At 32.9% G+C, this 24,207-nt stretch overlaps 1 protein-coding gene across 3 annotated transcripts in view; it reads right to left on the reverse strand.

Moving 5' to 3' along the window:
• Positions 1-1,846: 1,846 nt before the first annotated feature.
• The window catches only part of LOC111049134 (bestrophin-2), a 34,222-nt gene continuing 11,861 nt past the window's right edge, over positions 1,847-24,207 (reverse strand). Inside the window, exons 2-11 of one of the 3 annotated variants that reach the window (XM_039420530.1) lie at positions 20,639-20,773; positions 15,393-15,559; positions 13,869-14,026; positions 11,810-11,887; positions 9,758-9,859; positions 8,721-8,789; positions 8,145-8,225; positions 7,646-7,797; positions 5,977-6,144; positions 1,847-5,023 (exon numbers count right to left, since the gene is read on the reverse strand). In XM_039420530.1, coding sequence (XP_039276464.1) covers positions 4,204-5,023; positions 5,977-6,144; positions 7,646-7,797; positions 8,145-8,225; positions 8,721-8,789; positions 9,758-9,859; positions 11,810-11,887; positions 13,869-14,026; positions 15,393-15,559; positions 20,639-20,773 — 1,930 coding nt within the window. In that variant the 3' untranslated portion in view covers positions 1,847-4,203. Of the gene's footprint in view, positions 5,024-5,976; positions 6,145-7,645; positions 7,798-8,144; positions 8,226-8,720; positions 8,790-9,113; positions 9,195-9,688; positions 9,860-11,809; positions 11,888-13,868; positions 14,027-15,392; positions 15,560-20,627; positions 20,774-24,207 lie in introns of all 3 variants that reach the window. The other 2 variants (XM_022335146.2, XM_022335145.2) reach the window with 2 other exon arrangements.

Raw genomic sequence — 24,207 nt, forward strand, 5'->3', positions numbered from 1 at the left:
TTGGTGTTACTGTGAAATGCGAGGTGATTTTTGAATTGGAAAGTCGCAACCTAAGAATGAGCCTTTTTTACAAAATACTTTGTAGGTGAGGCATAGAAATTATAGCATAACATGCTTATTTAAATAAGTTACTCATTTATAATGTTTTCTCACGTTTAGAATGTAACTTAACATGTTAAACTGGATCACTACGGATTTTAAGTCAGATTTAACTACATTGCTCCTAGGCTGCACTGTGCAATCAATTATAAAAAGTGAGGCCCGGTTCCACAAAAGCCGGTTAAATTTTATCCGTGATTAATTCCATAAGAACCAATGAGAGAGGGCGTTTTTGGAAAGACGGCTTCTCTGATTGGTTCTCGTAGAATTAATCACGGTTAGAATTTAACCGGCTGTTCTGCAACCGGGCCTAGAAAAGAATATTTTTTATGGTTCAGAAAGCTGGCAGAGAGAAATAGTCAAATCGATTCCTATAAGGTAGTATTAAAGCTCTGGAAAGGAAGTTTGCTAGAATAACATACGGTAGATGCTTCCTCACCTGCGGGGACAGAATCATTATGCCTCAGCAATCTAGTCAATATTTGGGGTCCCTAAAATAACATGGAGAAGGCATTTTAAATGACGCCAGCTTTTTAAATAATATATACAGATCCTTTCATATTATCTGCTGAGAGTATATTGGAATAGTCGCGTTCAGGCTCATGCTTTCAGGAGGCACAGACCTTTAACACTAGAAGGGTAACTATGAGAGTGGGTTTCATTAGGGATCCTATTAAAATTAAAAAACCTACTTTTCTGTCGCTTCAAACGTTTTGTCCGTCATTATCATTTATCCAACTTCCTTATATTTAAATCAGAAGGTGGAAGGTGGCCTTATGATGCATGATTTTGACACAGGATTCCAATAGAAAATGAATGACGAAAACCAAACATTATTGATATATCTCAAACCGTTTCAAAGAAAATCACATTTCAAATAAGTTAGTGCATTAAATAATACGGTAACGACAGACCAATAATTTTTTCCAAGCGTAAAAGTACGTGAGTGAATTTCAAGTGGCACTTGAAAAAGTAAACTTAAAAAGTACTTTATTTTTTAGATTTTTGATAAACTCAGCTACTTCCTTAATTTTGTATGATTAACTTTAGTATCTTATGTGAATATCTTTGAAACTGTTTTAGATATCGATGGTTTCCATTTCCTCTAAAAATTCTGTATCGAAATCATGAATTAAATGACTACCTTACCATTTAAAAAAAAATAAGTTGGATTAAATATGGCGGATCCAAGATATGGTGTACAAAAATTTTGAAGCGACAAAATAGTAGTTTTTTCAATTAGAATGGAATCCCCAAATGTAACCTACTGTCAAATTATCCTTGTGAAAGAAATATTAAGCTGTTTCCACGATTTTCACCAACTCAGTATACCGGTATCAGCTATCCTCTATAGAAGGCAGTGACAACTGACAAGGCAGAGAATCGGCAACGCTGTTCTCTTATCTTTCTCCACTACCATTATAAATGGTGGACCTTACTATAGAAAACTAACTGCAATAAACAAAACAACAGTTATAGAGGTACCGGTACGTATAACATTTTCAAGAAACCTATACCTATTCAAGCTACCTACTACTGTACTTCGTTCAATGAAGTTCATTTGTTGGGTGCTCACTGGATAAATTAGTAGAATTATAAATCATCATGATTAACATAAATTAATAACTACCGTATATGATTATTGGTTTCTGAGTTTAGCAGTTCGACCAGCTTATGAATGGAATAATAAATCATGTTACATTGAAATTGTAACAATAAAATATAAATGCCTAAATTAAAAAGAAACTGAACAAAAAATCAAACCATTTATTAATCATCTCATGCAGTTTCATAATGTCTCAAACGCATTGAAAATTTATCATTCCATAATTTTTCACGATTTGAAAGTTTTAATATTTTTACACATATTATAATAAATTGTGACATCTTAATAACTAATATACACTATTTACAATTTACAGTAGGTATTCTTTACTATCCTAATCCTACACTGTATATTGACTATACTGTATTTATTTTCAAATGCTCTATTTTTAGTTTTTACACAGAAAACAACATTACCTGTACTAAATCTTCAATATAAAGATGAGAACTTAATCATCGTTCTGTTGTCCTGTGGCACACAGCTTTAATCCAGTTAATTATTAATATTATGTCGGTCTCCAGGTCATTATAAGTACGAGTATAAAAATATTTCCATAAAATGAGTTTTGCAAGTCAAATAGACAATTTTTTCTGAATTCGAACACTCCCAATGAGGTTATTTTACTTGGCAGAAATACCCCAAAAAATTCATGGATTTTTGGGTCTGTCCTACAAGATCTTCATAAGATTTGGGAAAGGATAAAAAATATACACCTTGACACTCTCTTTCATACTATTTTTAGGGTTCAATTAATGAGCATATTATAGACTATATAACATATTCCATGAAGTATCAAAAAGTGTAGCCTACTGTGCTAAAATATATTTCTATAATAATACTTATAAACTAAAAGATGTAGGCCTTATAGTTAGGGTACCGGTAATGTGTTGTGTGCTGTGGAGATGTGCAGTTGAATAATCTGAATAAAATAAACTACCAGGTTTATTATTATTTAAAACCTAATACTATTTTTCAACCTTATACTTATACTATTATTCACATAAATTTCAAAGAACATCCTCTCTAGGCATAGAAAGTGTTGAATTAATATAATATATCAGTCGAACTGTCCTGAATCACTAGGGTATATACTTATAATTATATTCATTCTATATTGAATGAACAGAATACCATAATATATATTCACTAATATCTTATTTATTAAAGAAATTTATTACCTACTCCTTCAAAATTAGATAATAATGTTAATTCTTTTGTGAGTACTGTTTAGAGTACCGGTATACAATATAAGGGAGGAAAACTGACCTGCTGGCTAGTTTGCGATTATAATCTACCCCATTTTCTCAATTCAATAATATGAGGTAACTTATATGCTTATTTAGGCTTAGTTCCCATAAGTGCGATACAAGGTCTATAAATACAGGTCATGACACAGTCCCGTGATGCATTGCAAAATCGACATTATGTGGTGTCTTTATGGCGGTACATTTGAAATATTCCAATCTCTTCACCAATTTTCAAATTTATCAGCTGTTATAATTATAGATTGAACAACATGATGTGTTATTTAGTTATATTGTTCAAGGATTATTGCTTGGCTTTGAATTGTAGAATAAATTCTTCCCACAGAATAATATAATATTTAGATTCCAACTAGGAACTGAATTGTTGATTTTTAGATTGGGAACTTAAAACTCTTTTTGAGGTTTGCCTTTTGTCCCAATGCCTTATAAATCATAACAAGTTACAAGAATAAGAACAATTTTTAATAATAAAAAAATGAATTATCGAACCATTTATAATTGAAATTCCATTATTAAAAAATCGAAAACCTGAATTTACATATTATCTGAACCAGAATATTGTTTTTAAAAAGCATAATGCATGATTTTGTTATGAGCAGATTGGAATATTTCAAATTTACCGCCATAAAGACCCCACATAATGGCCGCTCCATAAGGAACACGAGTGTCATGACATTTATTATCCATAGACCTTGGTGCGATACAATGCACGTCACAACATACTATACGATGAGCAACCCTATTTAGAGCTTGTTCACATGACAGCGACTTACGCTCGGTTGTCGCGCGTTTGACAAATCGCTCGATTTGTCAGTCTCGTACACATGACAGTGATTCATGAGCGATTTGCCCTCGGTCAAGTCTGAGATTACAACCGCCGCGATTCGCCGGCGACTACTAAAACCGAGCGATGCATGTGTACGGTACCATGTGTAACCCTATATCTGGCAACCGCTCGGTTGGTCAATCACGCGACAACCGAGCGTAAATCGCTGTCATGTGAACAGGCTCTTAGATTCGACACAGATCATCCATAGCAATGCAACATTTTCGAAAGCAACTAATCTAGTGCTCAGCATATTGTTGAAAATCAAGTTACCATGTCTCATTGCGTGTATCGTATCACACAATAAGTGGGAGCAGCGTCTTATATGGTATAATAAGTTTTCATGTCTTTTTCTTCGCTGAGATGTGATATCATGATTTATAATGTTGGTTGCCAACAACTGTGTATTAGCTTGTACAATTTTTATTATCATCATCACCACATTTGGTATTGCTACTACTAGTTTGGGCGTCGTTGGGTTGATCCTTGTTCGGCGGAATTGTTCTTAGAGAATTGCTATGGTTTGGAATTGACAAGTTTGTGAGGAAAGGAACAGAGATGTTGGGCAGACTGGCGGCCAGCACGGGTGGCCGCCTCCGGCCAAGCAGGGTGTGTGTTTCATCGACCACGTGGTGATGCAGAGCGGCCTGGACCAGGACGGGTGTGGAGGCGGCGGGAGTGGGGGCGGCAGCTTTGTTGCCGGAGCTGAGACATTGAACACATATCGGTCGCATCTGCTGCTGCCTCAGCGCGTTCCATGAGTCCGAGGCCGATGAATGCAGCACTGGCTTCCAACGGACCCCCTTGTGCCCGGAACTACTGCTCTGACGACGCGCCAGAATCTTCTGCCACGTTTTGCGCGCCGACTCGTTCAACGTCTCTTTGCTAGCACTTCGCTGTACAAACTCGGCACTGTTATTGCCATGTGCCGCCGGCTTGGCCAACACCGACGATACAGACCGTTGCACTCTCCTCGTTGCCTCAGCTCCCGGTGGCTGTTGCTGTTCCATACAGTTCACAAACTCGTTCATTTCATTCGCCTGAAATCCCACTGTTGAAGAGAAGCTTTCAAGAGTGGAGTTCGATGGCCACGCGAATAGATCTGACTGATTCTGTACCGAGCACTCCTCAGGCAGTTCACCTTCGTGTCCTATCACCATCTCCAAACATTGCTCCACATTCTCTTCCATAGAAGGAGTTTCATGAAGAAGCTTGAGTGAATCGATCCTGCAAAGAAATTTCGACTGATTAATCTGATCACATATGTACTCATTCAAGAAAATTCATTAGGATCTCATATTAGAACGTCTTTTTCTACTTCAAATATAATTAATTTCTCTATTGAAACAGTCTTTACTCATTCATCTTCAACATAGAATATTTACTCTACAAGACCGATATTTATACTACGGGAGAATTTTCCGAGCATGCAACACCGTACCGTTTCTCTTTTACTAAACTGTGCCTTTTTTAGGTGCAGTCTAGTTTGTTTTTTGTGTGATCATATTTTTAATTTGTTGACGTTGTCTATACATGTAACTGTTAATGAAAATAATGTATAAGTTAATGTAATGTAAATAGAAAATATTTAATTTGAATGGATTTGATATTATAATTATATTACAAGAAGAGGAGTGCAATCGAAATGCACCGTAACAAAATAAGACCTGTTACATATGAGATGATTAGTGTACATAATTTCTCTCTGGTGATCATCTTACTTGGTAAAAAATGCAATTTATGATTTGCTCCGTTGATAATGGAAAGCATCTTTTTGGTTCCAACATTGCCGAGTACTTACTTAAGGAAATCGTAAATAAATTGTGTAATAACAAAATATTATTGGGGATGCCACAGAGATCAAAGTGTACATCAATAAAATTTCGAAAAAAAGCTTTGAAAAAAATCATTTGAGTTTATATTGAGTGAATGCAGGTTTGGGACTTGTTTAATAGAATAAAAAAAAATCTATAATTCCTGCAGTATAGAAGAGATGCTTCTTCCCTTATTCTTCAAGTTAAGAGCAAGGATAATAGTTGAATTAGATCCTTTCTTCTTCATTCTTTCTTCTTCATTTTAGGACTCTCTGAATTCTTATGAAACAGGTCCCTCGATAAGTTCGTTGCAAACTGGTGAACAATAGAATATTCAAAATATTGAGGGGAGGAGACACCTCTTACCGCCAGATACCTTCAGCGGTTTGACTGCTGCTTCCGTTCTTCCCTCTCTTTGTCTCATGAATACTGCTGAATGATGTTTTTGGAGAACACTGTCTAGTACTACCTTCTTCCTCCTCATCTTCTTCTATTATTTCTGGGAGAAACATTGACTGTTGTTCCTCTGGTACCCTGAAATATCAATGAGTTTATGCTGGTTATCTGATGGAAAAATACACAACGAACACATTTTTTATGGGAAAAATAAACAACGAACACATTTTCAGAAAATTAATTTCAATTGTACATATACTGAGGTACATGCAACCAAAATTATAAGAGGAATTTCTGACATTATACAGGGAGATTACGAACTCCCTACTCTAGGGCATGTTCCTGGGTGAAAAACATATTTAAATATCATATTTAAATATTGACCGGAAGTCTTCAGTTACTCACACAGCGGCCATTTTGCTTTTTTCACTTTTTTTCTAAATAATAGTTAAACATATACAAAATTGAAACTTTGCACGATCATTTATAACGACTAGACAAAGCTAGAATAAACTATGATAATTTTTCAAATAAATAAAACAAAATTGCGGCCATTTTAAATGTTGTTTCTTAAATAACTCAGAAACCGTTGGTTTTACAAAAACTTGACAAGAATAACTTTTTTTAGTAACTTTAATTGCCTATCTATTGGTAGATCGGCAGCCTTAGTGATAGGTGACCACTGAAAGTTTGTTGCAGTGCAAACCAAGGCATGCTGATAGAGTCGCCTCAATGATGCAACAATCTCTATTTGCATTGCATGTTGATTGAATTCGAATTTAGGACATTTCAAACAATAAAATAACCTTACATAATCCTCTAAAGGTGGGTCAACAACCACTAAAGCTGCCATATATCAGTTTAATATTGGTCCAATCTTAAAAATCTGGTACCAATCGATAGGCAATTGAAGTTAATAAAAAAGTTATTCTTGTAAAGTTTTTGTAAAACCAACGGTTTCCGAGTTATTTAAGAAACAACATTTTAAATGGCCGCCATTTTGTTTTCTGTATTTGAAAAATCAACATTAATTTTTTCTAGCTTTCTGTAGTTTGTTATAAATGATCGTGCAAAGTTTCAATTTCGTATGTTTAACCATTATTTAGAAAAAAATAATAAGTGAAAAAAGCAAAATGGCCGCTGTGTGAGTAACTGAAGACTTTCCGGTCAATATTTAAATATGTTTTTCACCCAGGAACATGCCCTAGAGTAGGGAGTTCGTAAACACTCTGTATATAACAAGAAGATCACTTGCAATAAAAACTCAAACAATCGTTTCCTAGATTTATGAAAATATCAACTCAATTATGATAATAATAATATAATTATAATAATATTTTATATTATATTTAACCAAATGAGAAAAAATGTATAAGCAACACCAATTTATTCTTGTTTTTTGTTCATACTTCCAAAATTCCCTCACAGAAGAGGAAAATATTTTTCTTTCCTCTGTGATTCTGTTTTGAATAAGTATTGTATAATATGGTTTTGACTTATAATTTTGACTGTGTTAACTTTACAATAATAACAAGAGTATTTTGGGAGAGAAAAGTAATCATCAGGTTTTTGCTAAATGTCGAAATACTGTAATTATTATTGACGGCTGAATAAATCCAGTTACTCCAGCAATACTTACTGCATGTCATGTACAGATCCACGATAAGTTTTCTTTTTGTATGCGAATGCTGCTCCCGTGTATGGAAGAGAAACATCAACATCATCGAAATATTTATCTTTGACAAGAGGAGGACAACGGGTCATCAGGGTGTCCACTCCCAAATATGACACCTGAAAATATTTGTGTTCACAGAAATTATTATATAATTATTATATTACCTAATTATAGGAATTATTCTCAGACTCACAGTGATTGGAAATGAAAAATATAATAACTTACAAGGGAAAAAGATAATCTAGCTCTAGCTAGCCTTAATGAAGAACAAAGTTCAGAATGTGAAAAATGTTTATATGTGAAATTTAAGAACTCTGAACTTTTTAATAATGAACTTATTCAATAACGGAAAATCTAAAAATGCATTGAATTTGTTGGCATCGAAAACCCCTCTAACTTACTATGCCTCAATAGTGGAATAGGGATGTAATTCTTATAATTGAATGTATTTGTAAGATCTCACCTTCGTATGTCTATCAATTAACCAATTCAATTCGAAATCTTCGTCATCGTCACCAAAAGGATTTATCAGCTGCTCAGCTACCTGTCAAACAAAAATTTCACATTTATTTCATAAAAAGTAAATGAATTCTACCATGAACTTCACCTACGCATGGATAATTAGATGAAGATGATGGCAAACTACCAGGCATGGGATGTCTTGGTGGGATGGAAACTCTCCATACGTAGTGGAGAGTTTAACAAAGGTATGATAAGGCCGTATCCGACTGAGCTAACAGAGATCACAAGTGAAGCTATTTTCATCATTTTATAAAATTGTACTTGGTTGCATAATAAATGTCCATTTTTTAAGCTTGCTTTGGGAAATCATCTCAAATTTCCAATCGCTGAATGTAGGATACTTTAATGCAAACAAGTTTGGAATCCTGCGAATATGTACAGAAAATATAATGATATTTATTTGTTTTGACTCTGCACTCCACAACTACTATCGATTTTCAGAAAATAAGACACATATATAATAGGAGTGGAGTGAAATAATCGTGGATGGAAGAGTCGAAAAATGAATATTAATCACCTTAAGTAGGCCCATGAAGAAGAAAAACTGAAGAATCGTGAAGACTGGTATGTACCTGTCGATTTCCATTTGTAGTTTTTTACTTATATTAACTGAGTTATCGGCATTATTCTCAGACTCACAGTGATTGGAAATGAAAAATATAATAACTTACAAGGGAAAAATATAATCTAGCCCTAGCTAGCCTTAATGAAGAACAAAGTTCAGAATGTGAAAAAATGTTTATATGTGAAATTTAAGAACTCTGAACTTTTTAATAATGAACTTATTCAATAACGGAAAATCTAAAAATGCATTGAATTTGTTGGCATCGAAAACCCCTCTAACTTACTATGCCTCAATAGTGGAATAGGGATGTAATTCTTATAATTGAATGTATTTGTAAGATCTCACCTTCGTATGTCTATCAATTAACCAATTCAATTCGAAATCTTCGTCATCGTCACCAAAAGGATTTATCAGCTGCTCAGCTACCTGTCAAACAAAAATTTCACATTTATTTCATAAAAAGTAAATGAATTCTACCATGAACTTCACCTACGCATGGATAATAGATGAAGATGATGGCAAACTACCAGGCATGGGATGTCTTGGTGGGATGGAAACTCTCCATACGTAGTGGAGAGTTTAACAAAGGTATGATAAGGCCGTATCCGACTGAGCTAACAGAGATCACAAGTGAAGCTATTTTCATCATTTTATAAAATTGTACTTGGTTGCATAATAAATGTCCATTTTTTAAGCTTGCTTTGGGAAATCATCTCAAATTTCCAATCGCTGAATGTAGGATACTTTAATGCAAACAAGTTTGGAATCCTGCGAATATGTACAGAAAATATAATGATATTTATTTGTTTTGACTCTGCACTCCACAACTACTATCGATTTTCAGAAAATAAGACACATATATAATAGGAGTGGAGTGAAATAATCGTGGATGGAAGAGTCGAAAAATGAATATTAATCACCTTAAGTAGGCCCATGAAGAAGAAAAACTGAAGAATCGTGAAGACTGGTATGTACCTGTCGATTTCCATTTGTAGTTTTTTACTTATATTAACTGAGTTATCGGCATTTTCTACATACTGTCTGCCTACTAGTGCTGCTAAGAAGAATGAGTAAGTAGCTAATGTCACAACCTGTAAACCAAAGAAAAAAAGGAAGTTTACATAAGTAAAAGCATGTCAATGAGATTGATAATAGGTGAATCTTTTGTAATTGAAATAATAATATGGCTGTCATACTAATTTGAATAGATTAATAAAATTTTACAAGTAATTGATCACACAGAATTCTAGGGAAAATGATTATTCCAAAGAGCACCTTCATTTCAATGAATTATTATAATAACCTGGTTCAAATAATATGGTAAAGTTGGATTACTGCTTTATTCTTTCTAAACTGATAATAATAAATTTATAAACGTAAGCTACAGTAATGAAGTCTACTGATATTGCGATAATTTCCTGTACAGTATATATTTATTATTTCTATCTTTACAAAAAGCACCCACTGAATTGGATAAAAAACTAAGGATACTCCTTGTACTATTCCATTCCCAAATTTAGTGATATTTTAAAAGTCCGAAATGAGGAATAAATAAGCTGCTGCTGCATATGTTTCAAAGAATATTTGCCATTGGATGGAAATACCTCTTATAAGAGGGAAATAAGACGTTTTACAAAAAATATATTTGAAATAATAGCTTTGTTGTAATTGTGACACTGTGGTACAATTGTAAATATTTGATAAACACTTATTTTTCTTTGGGAATTGAGGTATGCATTTCACTCCTGAGGAGGAGCTTCATCAGCCTCTGATGAAGCTGTGAACCATCAGCCTCTGATGAAGCTGAGAACCATCAGCCTCTGATGAAGCTGTGAACCATCAGCCTCTGATGAAGCTGTGAACCATCAGATTCTGATGAAGCTGTGAACCATCAGCCTCTGATGAAGCTGTGAACCATCAGCCTCTGAAGGGGCTGTGAACCATCAGCCTCTGATGAAGCTGTGAACCATCAGCCTCTGATGAAGCTGTGAACCATCAGGCTCTGATGGAGCTGTGAACCTTCAGGCTCTGATGGAGCTGTGAACCATCAGCCTCTGATGGAGCTGTGAACCATCAGGCTCTGATGGAGCTGTGAACCATCAGGCTCTGATGGAGCTGTGAACCATCAGCCTCTGATGGAGCTGTGAACCATCTTGCTCTGATGGAGCTGTGAACCATCAGCCTCTGATGGAACTGTGAACCATCAGGCTCTGATGAAGCTGTGAACCATCAGCCTCTGATGGAGCTGTGAACCATCAGGCTCTGATGGAGCTATGAACCATCAGCCTCTGATGGAGCTGTGAACCATCTGGCTCTGATGGAGCTGTGAACCATCAGCCTCTGATGGAGCTGTGAACCATCAGCCACTGATGAAGCTGTGAACCATCAGGCTCTGATGAAGCTGTGAACCATCAGGCTCTGATGAAGCTGTGAACCATCAGAGGCTGATGAAGCTCCTCCTCAGGAGTGAAATGCATACCTCGATTCCCCAAGAAAAGTAAGTGTTTATCAAATAGTGTTAGTTACAAGTAATGCAGTGTCTAAACTACAACAAAGTTATTATATAGTGTTTCGTCATGTAAAGCAACATCAATTTGAAAGAAAATAAGTTCCTTAGAATACTGATATGTACTTGTTATTGGTGCTATTCAAATTATTTGATTATATACTCGTAGCCTAAGATAGGTCTGGAAACAATTTAAAGTTATCTTATCATTAGGGAATTAACGTTGGCTACAGCCGGTACGGTAGTCAATATAGGGAACCCCTACTGAAAATATAGTTTTCGTAAAAACATATTAGGTTTAGTCAATGAGAGATGAGATGATATGGTATGAGAATATGTCTAATTGAATGATGAGCAAGTAGAATACTGAAATGTTGAAGAGAGCTGAAATCTGTGATCTTAATAGAGTATTTAAATATTATTTGTACTGCATAATATTTATACTGCAATATATAATACGAAATTTTTGAGATCAATGATAGGTTTTTGAAAATAAAAGTTTGATTTCTTACAAATTCTATTATTATTAATTTACCTGGGTATAGACTAACGGAATGCTTATCCAGTCAAAACTCCAAAGAAGACCACATTTTGATCGAAACTCGTTGAATTCCTGAAAACAGTTTGAAGATTTGAAATAACATATTATTGAAAAAATCAAACAGAATACAGGGAAAAAGCTGATTGAATCTATTCGAATAATTGATAAATGTTTAAATGTTCAAATGTTTAAATGTTTAAATGTTTAAATGTTCAAATGTTTAAATGTTTAAATGTTTAAATGTTTAAATGTTCAAATGTTTAAATGTTTAAATGTTTAAATGTTTAAATGTTTAAATGTTAAATGTTTAAATGTTTAAATGTTTAAATGTTAATGTTTAAATGTTTTAAATGTTTAAATGTTTAAATGTTTAAATGTTTAAATGTAAATGTTTAAATGTTTAAATGTTTAAATGTTTAATGTTTAAATGTTTAAATGTTAAATGTTTAAATGTTTAAATGTTTAAATGTTAAATGTTTAAATGTTTAAATGTTTAAATGTTTAAATGTTTAAATGTTTAAATGTTTAAATGTTTAAATGTTTAAATGTTTAAATGTTTAAATGTTTAAATGTTTAAATGTTTAATGTTTAATGTTTAAATGTTTAAATGTTTAAATGTTTAAATGTTAATGTTTAAATGTTTAAATGTTTAAATGTTTAAATGTTAAATGTTTAAATGTTTAAATGTTAAATGTTTAAATGTTTAAATGTTTAATGTTTAAATGTTTAAATGTTTAAATGTTTAAATGTTAAATGTTTAAATGTTAATGTTTAAATGTTTAAATGTTTAAATGTTTAAATGTTAAATGTTTAATGTTTAAATGTTAAATGTTAAATGTTAAATGTTTAAATGTTAAATGTTTAAATGTTTAAATGTTTAAATGTTTAAATGTTTAAATGTTTATATGTTTATATGTTGCGCATTTACGGCGAAACGCGGTAGTAGATTTTCATGAAATTTGACAGGAATGTTCCTTTTTTAATTGCGCGTCGACGTATATACAAGGTTTTTGGAAATGTTGCATTTCAAGGATAATATGAAAGGAAAAAGGAGCCTCCTTCATACGTCAATATTATTGGAGTAAGAATCAGACTATAGAATTATTCATCATAAATCAGCTGACAAGTGATTACACAGATGTGTGGAGAAGCCAGTCTATTGCTGTATTTCCATAAGGTCTATAGTTTCAATCAGGTACTTGCGGATAAGAATACTGCGTGAGGTCTAATGTTCACAGAACTACAAGTATTGTTTTGTGTACGATAATGTAAGCATGTCGTCTCGCCAAGAGCAAAGAGTATTCTTTCTTGAACAAAATTTTACCAAACGCCTCCAAATTTTTCTAATCTTCGTTTCAATGTTCATTTTCAGTTTATTCAGAGTATTTATTAAACCCTTCGAGATAACCCCACAGAAAAAGATCTGGAGGCTTTCAATAATGGTAAAATACTGTTCAAGAAGGAACACTCGTTGCTCTTGACAATATAATATTACAGACCTGTTGTAACCTGTAGTCCTACACATTTAATGGTTCTACATATATTATGTTTCTATGCATTAATAGTGATGTTATATTTTATCTTGCGGAAATGCGGAAGCCACACACCATCAAAATATTATGAAAACACCACTTTTTAAATACATGTCTATTTTAATGTCCGCGACATAATGAACGCACTGTATTCACGAAATTAAGCTTTCTATTGCATATAAATTGTTGAAAACCATTATAAAATATAATCAATGACACAAATACCCTTTCTTAACTTGTAAATTCTTAAATTTCAAAAAATAAATGTATTTAAAATTTCAACTATTCTATATGATGAATAGAATGAAATGAAATGAAACTTGGTAGGTATCAAACAAAAAAGAAAAATATTCAATGATAATATATTTGTTATACGGTTTTTTATGTTTGTGTTACCAATATTTTATTATTTTAATTAGGCCAAAATTTTATGATTTTATTACTGTACTATTATACTGTATTATTATACCAGCATAGCACACAAACTTGTACAATATCCAAATAACTATCCTGATATTCACCTCAACAATCAACTTGAGCCCCTGAGGATCAGTGATGCGGTTGGTCTTTCTGGCTTGCTTCAGGAGGCATATGAACCACGAGCAAGGAATCCAATAAGTATTGAATTCTTTACTTGGGACCGACTGAAATAATTGAAGCTCAACTGCCGTTATGAAACCTGGAAACGTCGAAGATATTAATTTCATGAACATTATCGTACTATTAACAAGACTATGAACTTTTCAGTTATAAGAAACAATATATTTCAGTTTTCAGGGGTTATACTGATAGCAACTGTTGTTTCGTAAGTTGCACTACATAAATATATTTTTCTCAGGCCACTCCCGTGTTTCGGATCGACACGTTAAACCTTCGGTCCCGGCTGCCTAAAAAAAGTCGTTAGGTCATGTCAGGTGCGACCTGAAAAATCTGACACCAGACCTTGAGCCAGCCTGCTCATGAAGGACCTCATTATCTCGACTATAGTGGGTTCCACGTTCTAATGGCAGTGTTTGATTAGCAATTAAATTGATTGCCCTGATAACTGGACATTGCCACTTCAGGAAACATCTCCACACAATTGGGCTCAGAAATGAAAGCAAGATGTGTAGGCTTTGTAATCAGTCTGAAGAGATTGCTAAGCATATCATACTGGATTGCGAAAGACTTGGAGCTAGAAGAAGGGGTCTGTTTGGCTGCAAGCAACCAGGTGAGGAATGGGATGTTAGTATAGGGAAGAAACTCCTGGATCTTGTAAAGGAGACGGAAGTTGGTTTGCCCAACTAACATACAGTAAGCTTCGGTTGACGTGTGAGGTTCTTTGAACCATTGGATTTTTGAATCTGTCTCTTCAAAAACATAAACATAAACATTGAATAGCAATAGTATTGCTATCCTTGTCTATCATTCAACAAAGCGGATAGCGCTATCTCTTTCTCACTTCTCTCTGTTGCCAGATCGTCTTTTAACAATGTAGAAATATAATTAATTAACAAAATATTATTTAATCTCGATTATGAAATTATTGAAAAATATAATTTCTTGCTTAATAAAATATAATTTATTATTTTAAACGAGGATGAACAGTTAATATTACGATTTTTGAACTATTTTTAACGACACTACAGTCTAATAATTTCTTTGAATATTAGTTATTAAAACTAGTACTCACTGTGGAGCGCTTTCGGATTTAAATCCATTCTCAACACTGCTGTCTTCATCAGTACTAGTAGTGAGTAACTACTGGTTCTAATAACTAATATTCAAAGATATCAGACTGTAGTGTCGATAAAAATAGTTCAAAAATCGAATTATTACTTGCAGTTCGTCTTAAGTTAAAATATATGAGTTAATATTACATCAACAAACCTGTATCAGCTACCGTCTTTAGAAGGCATTAACAAGACGGAGGATCGGCAACGTTGTTTTCCTATCTTTCTCCACTGCTATTATAAAGTGGACCTCACTGTAGGCCTAAGTGGGAATGGATAACTGACAACTATGCCTTAAAAGGTGAATGTGAGTGTGAGATGGTTAGCACATACCAGCTTGCACAAGGTGGTCCATGGTGGGGAAGCGGCGCTTGACTGCCGAGCTGATGGATCGCAGCACGAGGATGAGTGTGAGGTTGAGGTAGCGGATGAGTGTGCGTCGAAGCATGCGTCCGTGTTCGTCGTTGCCGTGGATGTACAGCGCCAAAGAGTGCATCGCCCTACAATGCACATGCAAACATACAATCACACTATTCCAGTCATCCAAACAAAGCAAACAACTTTTAAACAGAAATCCTATTATTTTCCTCTTTAAACTGAGATTATAATCTAAAACTTCGAAATCAGACCATTATAATAAAATGTAAAACCTCGATAATCCGGAAACAAATTACGGTCACTCAATAACGATTGAAACCCACTTCAGAGAACATATGGAGGCCCAACAGTAGTAATTACATCTATTAAATTCAACTAAGATTAATCTCTGATTAAAGACGTCAACCACGTTTCCATTCAGAACGTCTAGCGTCATCCGCTAGAACTCTGGTTCTAGCAAAAAATCCCATTTCAAAGTGAATTGTTTACTTGGTCAAAACTAATGGTTATGAGACAGTTAAGCCAACATATTATTACTAGAACGGGGTGTACTATTTATCGAGGATCCACTGTATTCTCTCGCGACTAGACATTCGTGGCATCTTTTAATCATGGTTAAATTTAATAGATACATGCGAACTCGTAGTGAGTGTCACAAGGGAAATATGAAAAATTCAAGCATAATAAACAAAGTGTTTCAAAGTAAACATTTTGGCAAGCTTGCCCGTATTTTAGTGATAATTCTAATTTTTAACAAATTTTGGTAAGCCTAATAGGCTATTGTAGTCGAAAGAAAGTTCCACCTAGAGTCTTTTACAAACAAAGTTAAATTTTCACAATATTATTATATATTTCTGCTTATGGTGGTACCTACGTGAGCTCAAGGTTCGAGCATGGGTAATGAGACGGATCATGATGATGAGAGATGAGTGTCTTATACTCCGTAAATGGAGTCCTCAGGACGTAATCTTAAAAAAGTGGAACTTCAAATATATAGGTGTGTTTCGAAACAGGAAGCGAATTTTAGACTTATTGGAATTTAGAGGAATCCACTTTACAAGTGGTCACCATTTGAATAACAATAAAGCATTTTTGGTTGTTATTTTAATATGAATCTTTTGTAAACTGATATTGATTATGACGTACAAACTTGGAATAGTCTTTCATTCAAAGATATATAAATAAATTATTACAAATTATTCAGGTATTTTTATTTAGAAAAAACCATGGAAATAGATGAATTTAGATTAAGATTCAGAAAGGATTTTCAGTTTGAAAATATATTATGCGACTGTTTATCAATACAAACATAATTATGTCTACAAATAATGTATATTTGCACATTGAGTCTTTTCAATCAAAACTGTTCTTTTAGCGTTTAAGTAGTACACATTCACATTTTCGTTTTTATATGAAAAATTTCAAGTTTTTTATTTTTATTTACTGTACAGTCCTTATCCTTATTGAATTATTAGCTTCAAAGGAAATTCCTATTGATCTCAATCTACATATCTTTAAACCATTGTTTATTAAAAATTGAAGATTTAACAATAAACATATAGAATGGATATGAAGAAGAATTAATAGTAGACTGAATAAGTTCATCTATAATGACTCATTCTTATAAAAAGGGTGTTTTCTTCAGAGCCTCGCCAATTAAGGAGGTATAAGAAGACAATGGGAGGAAAACTTGACTTTTGGCAAGCTATCAAAATGTTTTCCTGACTTTAATTTTGTAGAGAGCTTATATCCATCTTGTTGCAAATTAAACCTAATTTCCAATTCCATTGGATTGAGATATTTCAAGTGGTACAATCACATACATCATATTAAATTGTTATTTTCTCTATTTATGAAGAGAATAAATGTATATAACTCTTTGTAGTTCCATATTTTTTAAATGTATTAATTTTAAAGGGTACTATAATTCTATTTTATAAATATATATTAGACTAGCTTATTAAAAAAAGACTACCATTTTTTTATGTTCTTTGGAACTTGACTCAACAATAGCTGAAATTCACATCAAATTTTGATGATATTTTAAAACAGTTCTACTACTACCTACGATAAGATGTACTTTCTAATAAGCACATGAAGGTTTGTGGGTAGGCCTATCTATCAATAATTAATTTGAAGATGTAAGTGTCAAAAATCAACTGACAGTGTTAATAATGTTTATATGTTCCAAGTTCTAAACTTAGAATTGGGACAGTGCCTTGCTTTATTTTTGAAGGTGAATAGTTCCTGGTTTTCAATTTTAGCATTCACCCGATATTGTTGAATTGTTCCATACGGGTTTCTATCCTTAGAACTTATCAACATTTTTGGCTCACAAATATCAAATTGATTTTGGCCTAATTGACTCAATATGAATAATTATCTAGTTGTATTAAGAAGGATGGAGAGCGGTGTACAGTAATAATATGGAAAGCAAAGGTATGATACTGAAAATGTCATGGAACATCTTGGCTGGATTTTTTATAATGTGCCTAATTAAGTTAAATGATAATGCAGAAATTAATAATATTACAATTTATAAGCTAATCTTGAACCTAAGGAACATTTTCGACTATTTGAAAATAATACAAGCCATTATTTTATTTTAATGGAAATACGAAAGTTCATCAACCTGAACAAGCATTAAATTCAGGATCACATATTATAGGATTAATTTATAAGCAAAGAACTGTTTGATTTTCGGTTAGACTGATCATAGCGCTAAATGGGTTCTACCATTTATATAATATCGAGCAGGTGTAACCCGTGCTTTGCAAGGGTCAGAGAAAACCACAATTAGATTGAATTATAGTTTTATAGTTCCATGGGCGTATATAACGGGGGGCCCAGATAAAGAAAAATCAGTACAGTAATTACAGAAAAATGTACAGTAATCTGAATTTTTGACTGCCTGACGGTAAAGTAGAAAGGGCGTTCAGCGCAAATTACCCTCTGAATATGAGCAGCAAAACTGATATTAAGTATCATGGGGTGTTACTTAAAATCCCTTAACCTAACATTAACATTGGCCTCCCCCCCCAAAAAAAATTCTATAAACGCCACTGGTTTTATCCTATCACTTTTATTTGATGATAGAAAAATTGTTAAAAATTTCATTTTGTTAAAAGTATGTAGATAATAATTATAATATAAATTTAAGTTGAAATTTCTCAAAAAAAAATATTTTGATGGGAATCAATCCCGAAATCTTCAATTCATAAGTCCGGCGCGCTAGCACTTATTTCTTTATAATTCATTCAGATCTATCAGATGGGAAGGGGTGGGGTAAAAAGAAGAGGAATTTGGGAACTGCAATAATTCAACTATGTTACTTACTCTGAATACTACATAGGCCTATATTTGCAAGTAAAAGATATTAAAAGAAATTTAGTAAATTCAGGTGGTTCATTTCAGTTTGCAATCCGCTATAAAAGGGCAATCAATCAATCTATTATATAAAAGCGAAATGGCACTCACTGACTCACTGACTGACTGACTCACTCACTCGCAGAACTAAAAACCTACCGGATGAAAAACGTTCAAATTTGGTAGGTATGTTCAGTTGGCCCTTTAGAGGCGCACTAAGAAATCTTTTGGCAATATTTCAACTCTAAGGGTGGTTTTTAAGGGTTTAAAGTTCGTCTTTTAGCATGTATATTCTTCTCATTATCTCAATTATGATTGAAAAATGTCCATACCATATGTTAATATAGAACTATAATTTAGAGAGAGTACCTATTCGAAACAGTTGTTAACTGGTAACTAAATTAATAATTTTGTCAGGTTGGCATTAAGTAGAGTTGACTTTGTTAGGTTGGCACCAAGTTGAAGATTGAAATGCATTTATCGCGAAAAAATTGATTGGGCACTGCTACTTCAATCAGAGCTATTCCTGGGAATATTATATTACTATTAGTCAGGCTCGCTTCGCTCGCCATATCCGTTTAGTCTGGACCCCCGACTGGATCGTCCCAACATATGATAAAAATGCTCAAATGAAAAATGCAGGCGAGCGAAGCGAGCCTGCTGATCTCATTTTTGTACGATCCAGTCGGGGGTCCAGGGGGCAGAGCCCCCTGGCTAGACGGATATGGCGAGCGAAGCGAGCCTGACGGCTAGTATGTGCATATATCTCAACTACAGTAAGATTATTTTTTTAAAAAATCTTCATTAATCTTTCTATTAATTCCTACTATTTATCTTATGACAAGATATTATTTATAGAATATATTATATTATTCACTTAATATTGTATATTATATACTTTGGCAAAATATTTATCTCGGTCCACTTCCGTGCTTCGGATGGACATGTTTACCGTCGGCTGCCTGGAAAACGTCGTTAAGTCATGTCAGAGGCCCTGATATTGATTGATCAGGTGCGACCTGAAAACTCTGACATCAGACCTGAGCCAACCAGGTCACTCGATATTATTATTATTATTATTATTATTATCTTGTCAATCTCAAGACGCTTCCACTCCTCCTCATTCCCACCCATCCATTCTCTTCATCCTCCACTCGTCTTCTCTTCAGTTATTGAGCTCTCTATTCAACTTAACAAACTCCTATATAATAATTATAGGTACAACCACAAACGAAACAACAAATATATAAAGATATTGTTCATTTCTTTCTGTGGTTCAACATAATTATTATGAAAAATGATAAAAAAGCCAAACTGAAAAATATATTAATTACGATAAATATATCACTGTCATTGATTGAAAAAATTGAGGATTAGAATAATCATTCCCTCAATTTAATAAGAGCTTGACTGTTTATAATGACTATTGTAGAATATGGCATTCTTTATAATGCTTCCCACATATTCTTCATAAACTCCCAACACAATACGATGCAGACAAGGATAATACTTCTTAGAAAGTTTAATATAACAAAATAATAATAAATATATAGAAAATAATAGATTGCAGATAATTATTTTTATCTAGTATCTGTGAAAAGCATACTGTAATAATGCGTTTAGTTAGTGTGACTACAATCATTGGGATATCTTTGGATATTAGAAGATCCAAAGATCTATTGGAATATCTTTCTGAGAAATATAAATTTAGAAATAAGAACTAGAAAAAATTGTCAAAAGATCAGATAGTTAAAAATGATTAGAGTAGGTAATCTTGATAGAATGAATTATTAATTTTATGGAGATATAATAAATGTTACGTACAGACTACATACTTGTCAGGCCATGGAATGGCTACATACTGCTGCCACCACCTTGCCGCCACATAGGCAACATAGAAACCAAGCACGAATGAAAGTGGAATGAGGCTTATAAACATATCACAGTAAATCACGACTTTCTCGAACAGCCTGAAAAACAACAAGATTACATATTTCTATTAATTCAGTTTAGCAAGAATCAAAATTGATCTTTATTGATAATAATTTTAAAAGTTTGCAAAAACGTACACATCACTCCCTTAAAACTTGAAAAATAATAAACATTTTTCATACGGTATCATTTTGACAAACATGTATCAATAACCTCTGGAGTTACATGCTTCTAATTAGTTCCTAGGATTTGAACATTTGAAGAAAAATAATTATTTTTTCCACCAGAAAGGTATCGAAAAATTAGAGTTATTTGATCTTTATCTGTAACTCTGATAGCATCCTAGAGAAGAGAACTAAGGATTCTCCTTGTACCATTCAAAAAGTCCGAAAAAGTAATGATTTCACTTTTCTGGAATCTATTCCATTTTCACTCAAATACAACAAAAACAGAGAATTTTGATAGTTGAAAAGCACAAATATTTCACTTGAACTGAAAAAAATTTTAATATTACCATTAATTGAAAAATGTTTGCGTAATTGAATGAAACTTGACAGACACATGAACACATCATAACACTATGTTTGTCAAGTTATGTTCAATCTAATAGAGTTTATAAGGACGGTGAAAAATCATACGTCATAAACCGATGTGTGTGCAACTTCAACTTGACAGGTGTTATATTCAGTTTTTGTATTCTGCATTAGTAATTTTTTCTTTGCTTGCACTTTATTATGTCACCAACAGTGAGATATCGTAAAGGAATAACTGTTAGAATTTTATTTATTCATTTTACAGGCAATTTTATTTATTTATATTACAGGCTTTAGCCATCAATTGACGCAAATTAAAACATATAAGTATTCATTTGAAATACACACATAAATATACTAATTTAATTTAATATTATAGAAGTTGAGCTATATATGTGATTTGAACGTTTCCTGAGAAATATCTAATAATATTCCAGTCTCCCTATTAATAGACTATATAGTGTATAAATAGGCTAGCTATAACTAAGTGCAAAGCAGCATCGAGTCAGACAATCAAGATGATTGAGATATTTTAGTCAGTCGATCGTCCTTCAGGGAAAAGAATCTGTGTTTTAACTGATGAAGTAATTGTTATTTTTAGGTTTTGTTGGATACAGAGTCTTCGAGCCTAGAAGTTATTCAGACAAGATATTAGCTCTGCTAAGATTTCTATTAAAAGTATCGAATGTGGCAGAAGAAGCTCTGTGAATTATCAGCACCTACGGCCTATTATTTGTGGAAGGAGAAAGAGCATTGCCCATTCGCCTCCTGACTGGTACTGTCACTCACTCACTCTCTCTCTCTTTCTCTTATTGTAGAAGAGTCAAGCGTTTGTTGGCAGAAAGTACTAAATTTGTTGCAAAGGGAGGGGGTTGGGTTTCTAGAGAGACAGAAAACTTTTAGAACTAAATGATGTTTTGTATCTTCCATTATAATTTTGAATATCTTAGGGGAGAAGAGAAAGAAAACAGACAAATGGCTGCCAAAGCAGCAACTGCACTTCAAACAATACTTTCAACTCTACAAGGGATGCAACTATTTTTTTCAAACCACCCCTCCCCACACAATCAACAATATCAAGCTATCTCCTAATCATTAAAATCTGAACTCATTAAAGTTTGAACTAATATAAATACAATACAAGGAGATAAGAAACTCTGTAGGCCTACTGTGTTGTTTAAGAAATAATAATAAATTCTTCAGAAACTCCATGAAAGTGGAGAAAAACTTTTAGACTATTGTGATTTCAAAATGACACTTGAAATAAAATATTATTGAATTCTAGGGAACTAATAATAGCAAGATGATTGATTATCTTCAATCAAATCAATTTAGTCGCAAAAATTGCGATTTTATTGCAGCTTTTCCGGGGTGGTTTCCTAACAATAAGAGAAGGATAGCAGGCACAATGAATTAAAAGTACAATAGAAGCTATGTTAAATAAATTCACATACAGTATTTCAATATTGTAGTAATGTTAAATAATCTGACCTATTCACAATTTTATATGAGGATTTCTTAAGAAAATCTATTCGAGTTATGAAATTAAAATATTGAATTACAGTAAAGTGAATCAAATTATTAGTTATCAACGTAAAACCTGAAGACCATTCCAAGCATAAAGCTGCAATAATAGTGAGTGTTATCCTTACATAGTCTGTGAACAGGAAATGTTTTTTTTTTTGTAGGATCATTAAAGTCATTCTGAGGTTAAAAGACTATGGCTTAGCATCAAATATACAAATCCTAGGAGTAAATGAATACCGGTAACAAGATACTGTAGATAGATATCGAGGGGACTCCGCATGATGGAAGTTTATTAGACGCTTTATACCTCACTAGTATAGGTATAGCATATTATATTTTTATTTCTATTCTGCAGGGTCACACACCCGTCATTGGATGGGTGTAATCTATAAACAGTAGTTTAAAGTTGTTTTTCTGGAGATTTCGGCAAATCATTTAGGTTTTTATAGTGTTGTATAATTATTATGTATCATACAGTAATATTGAATTAGAAATGAAGATTAAATCAGCTATAAATTGGAATACATACTTTTAAATAAATAAATAAATGTTTATTTCAAAAAAAAAACTAAACTACAACATCAATTACACAAAATATTAGATAAATTATTACAATTACATACAATAGTTAGTTACAAAAAATTCTTATAATGTGTCCTCTACATGTTTAGTTTTTTCTTTGTGGAAATTGACCTACTCCACTATGGCGTACCATGTTCTAGAGTAGGTTTTGTTTTTTTTGTGCTGATTATTAATTAGTTAATGTTTAGAAAGTCATTAGGTGGTTAGTTGTTGTTTGAAATAATGTTTTCTATGTTCTGTCTTCCTTATAAATACTGTGTATATTATATATTTCTAAATCTCAAAATTGATAATGTAAAATAATGCCACAGCAAAATTAGAGTTTTACTGAACTACTAAAATTTTGAAACTTGAAATATTCGTATGTTGGTGATCAATTGTAATTTCCTTAAAAACCAGGAGTTGAAAAATTTCTGGAGAATATTTCAAGCGAGATAAATTAATACTAGAGAAAACTTTCAACCATTTTTTCTGAATATCATTTCATGTGATGGAAAAATGGATTGAGCTACTAATATCAAAAAGAAATTTTCTCTAAGTTATTTTCTATAAATAAATAAAAAGTGTATACACCATTGAAACTCTCAATTCAGGAAATAAATCCAAACATTACTGCATTAAAAGCAATGCAACCAAAGAAGATAATCTTATTACAAAAAGTTTTTTGAATAAGATTCTTTTACCATCTCTTTCAAGAAGAGGGATTTTGTACTGAGTATTGCGTGATATTAAATACCGTAACGTCTTTCATTGCGAAACAGTGAAGAGCATGATTAGTCCCACAACTACAACTCTTTGATTTTGTGTTTAAAAGTCGTTTTCGGAAGGAC

Source organism: Nilaparvata lugens, chromosome 1, assembly GCF_014356525.2.
Source record: "Nilaparvata lugens isolate BPH chromosome 1, ASM1435652v1, whole genome shotgun sequence".
In the NCBI taxonomy this organism is placed as follows: domain Eukaryota; kingdom Metazoa; phylum Arthropoda; class Insecta; order Hemiptera; family Delphacidae; genus Nilaparvata; species Nilaparvata lugens.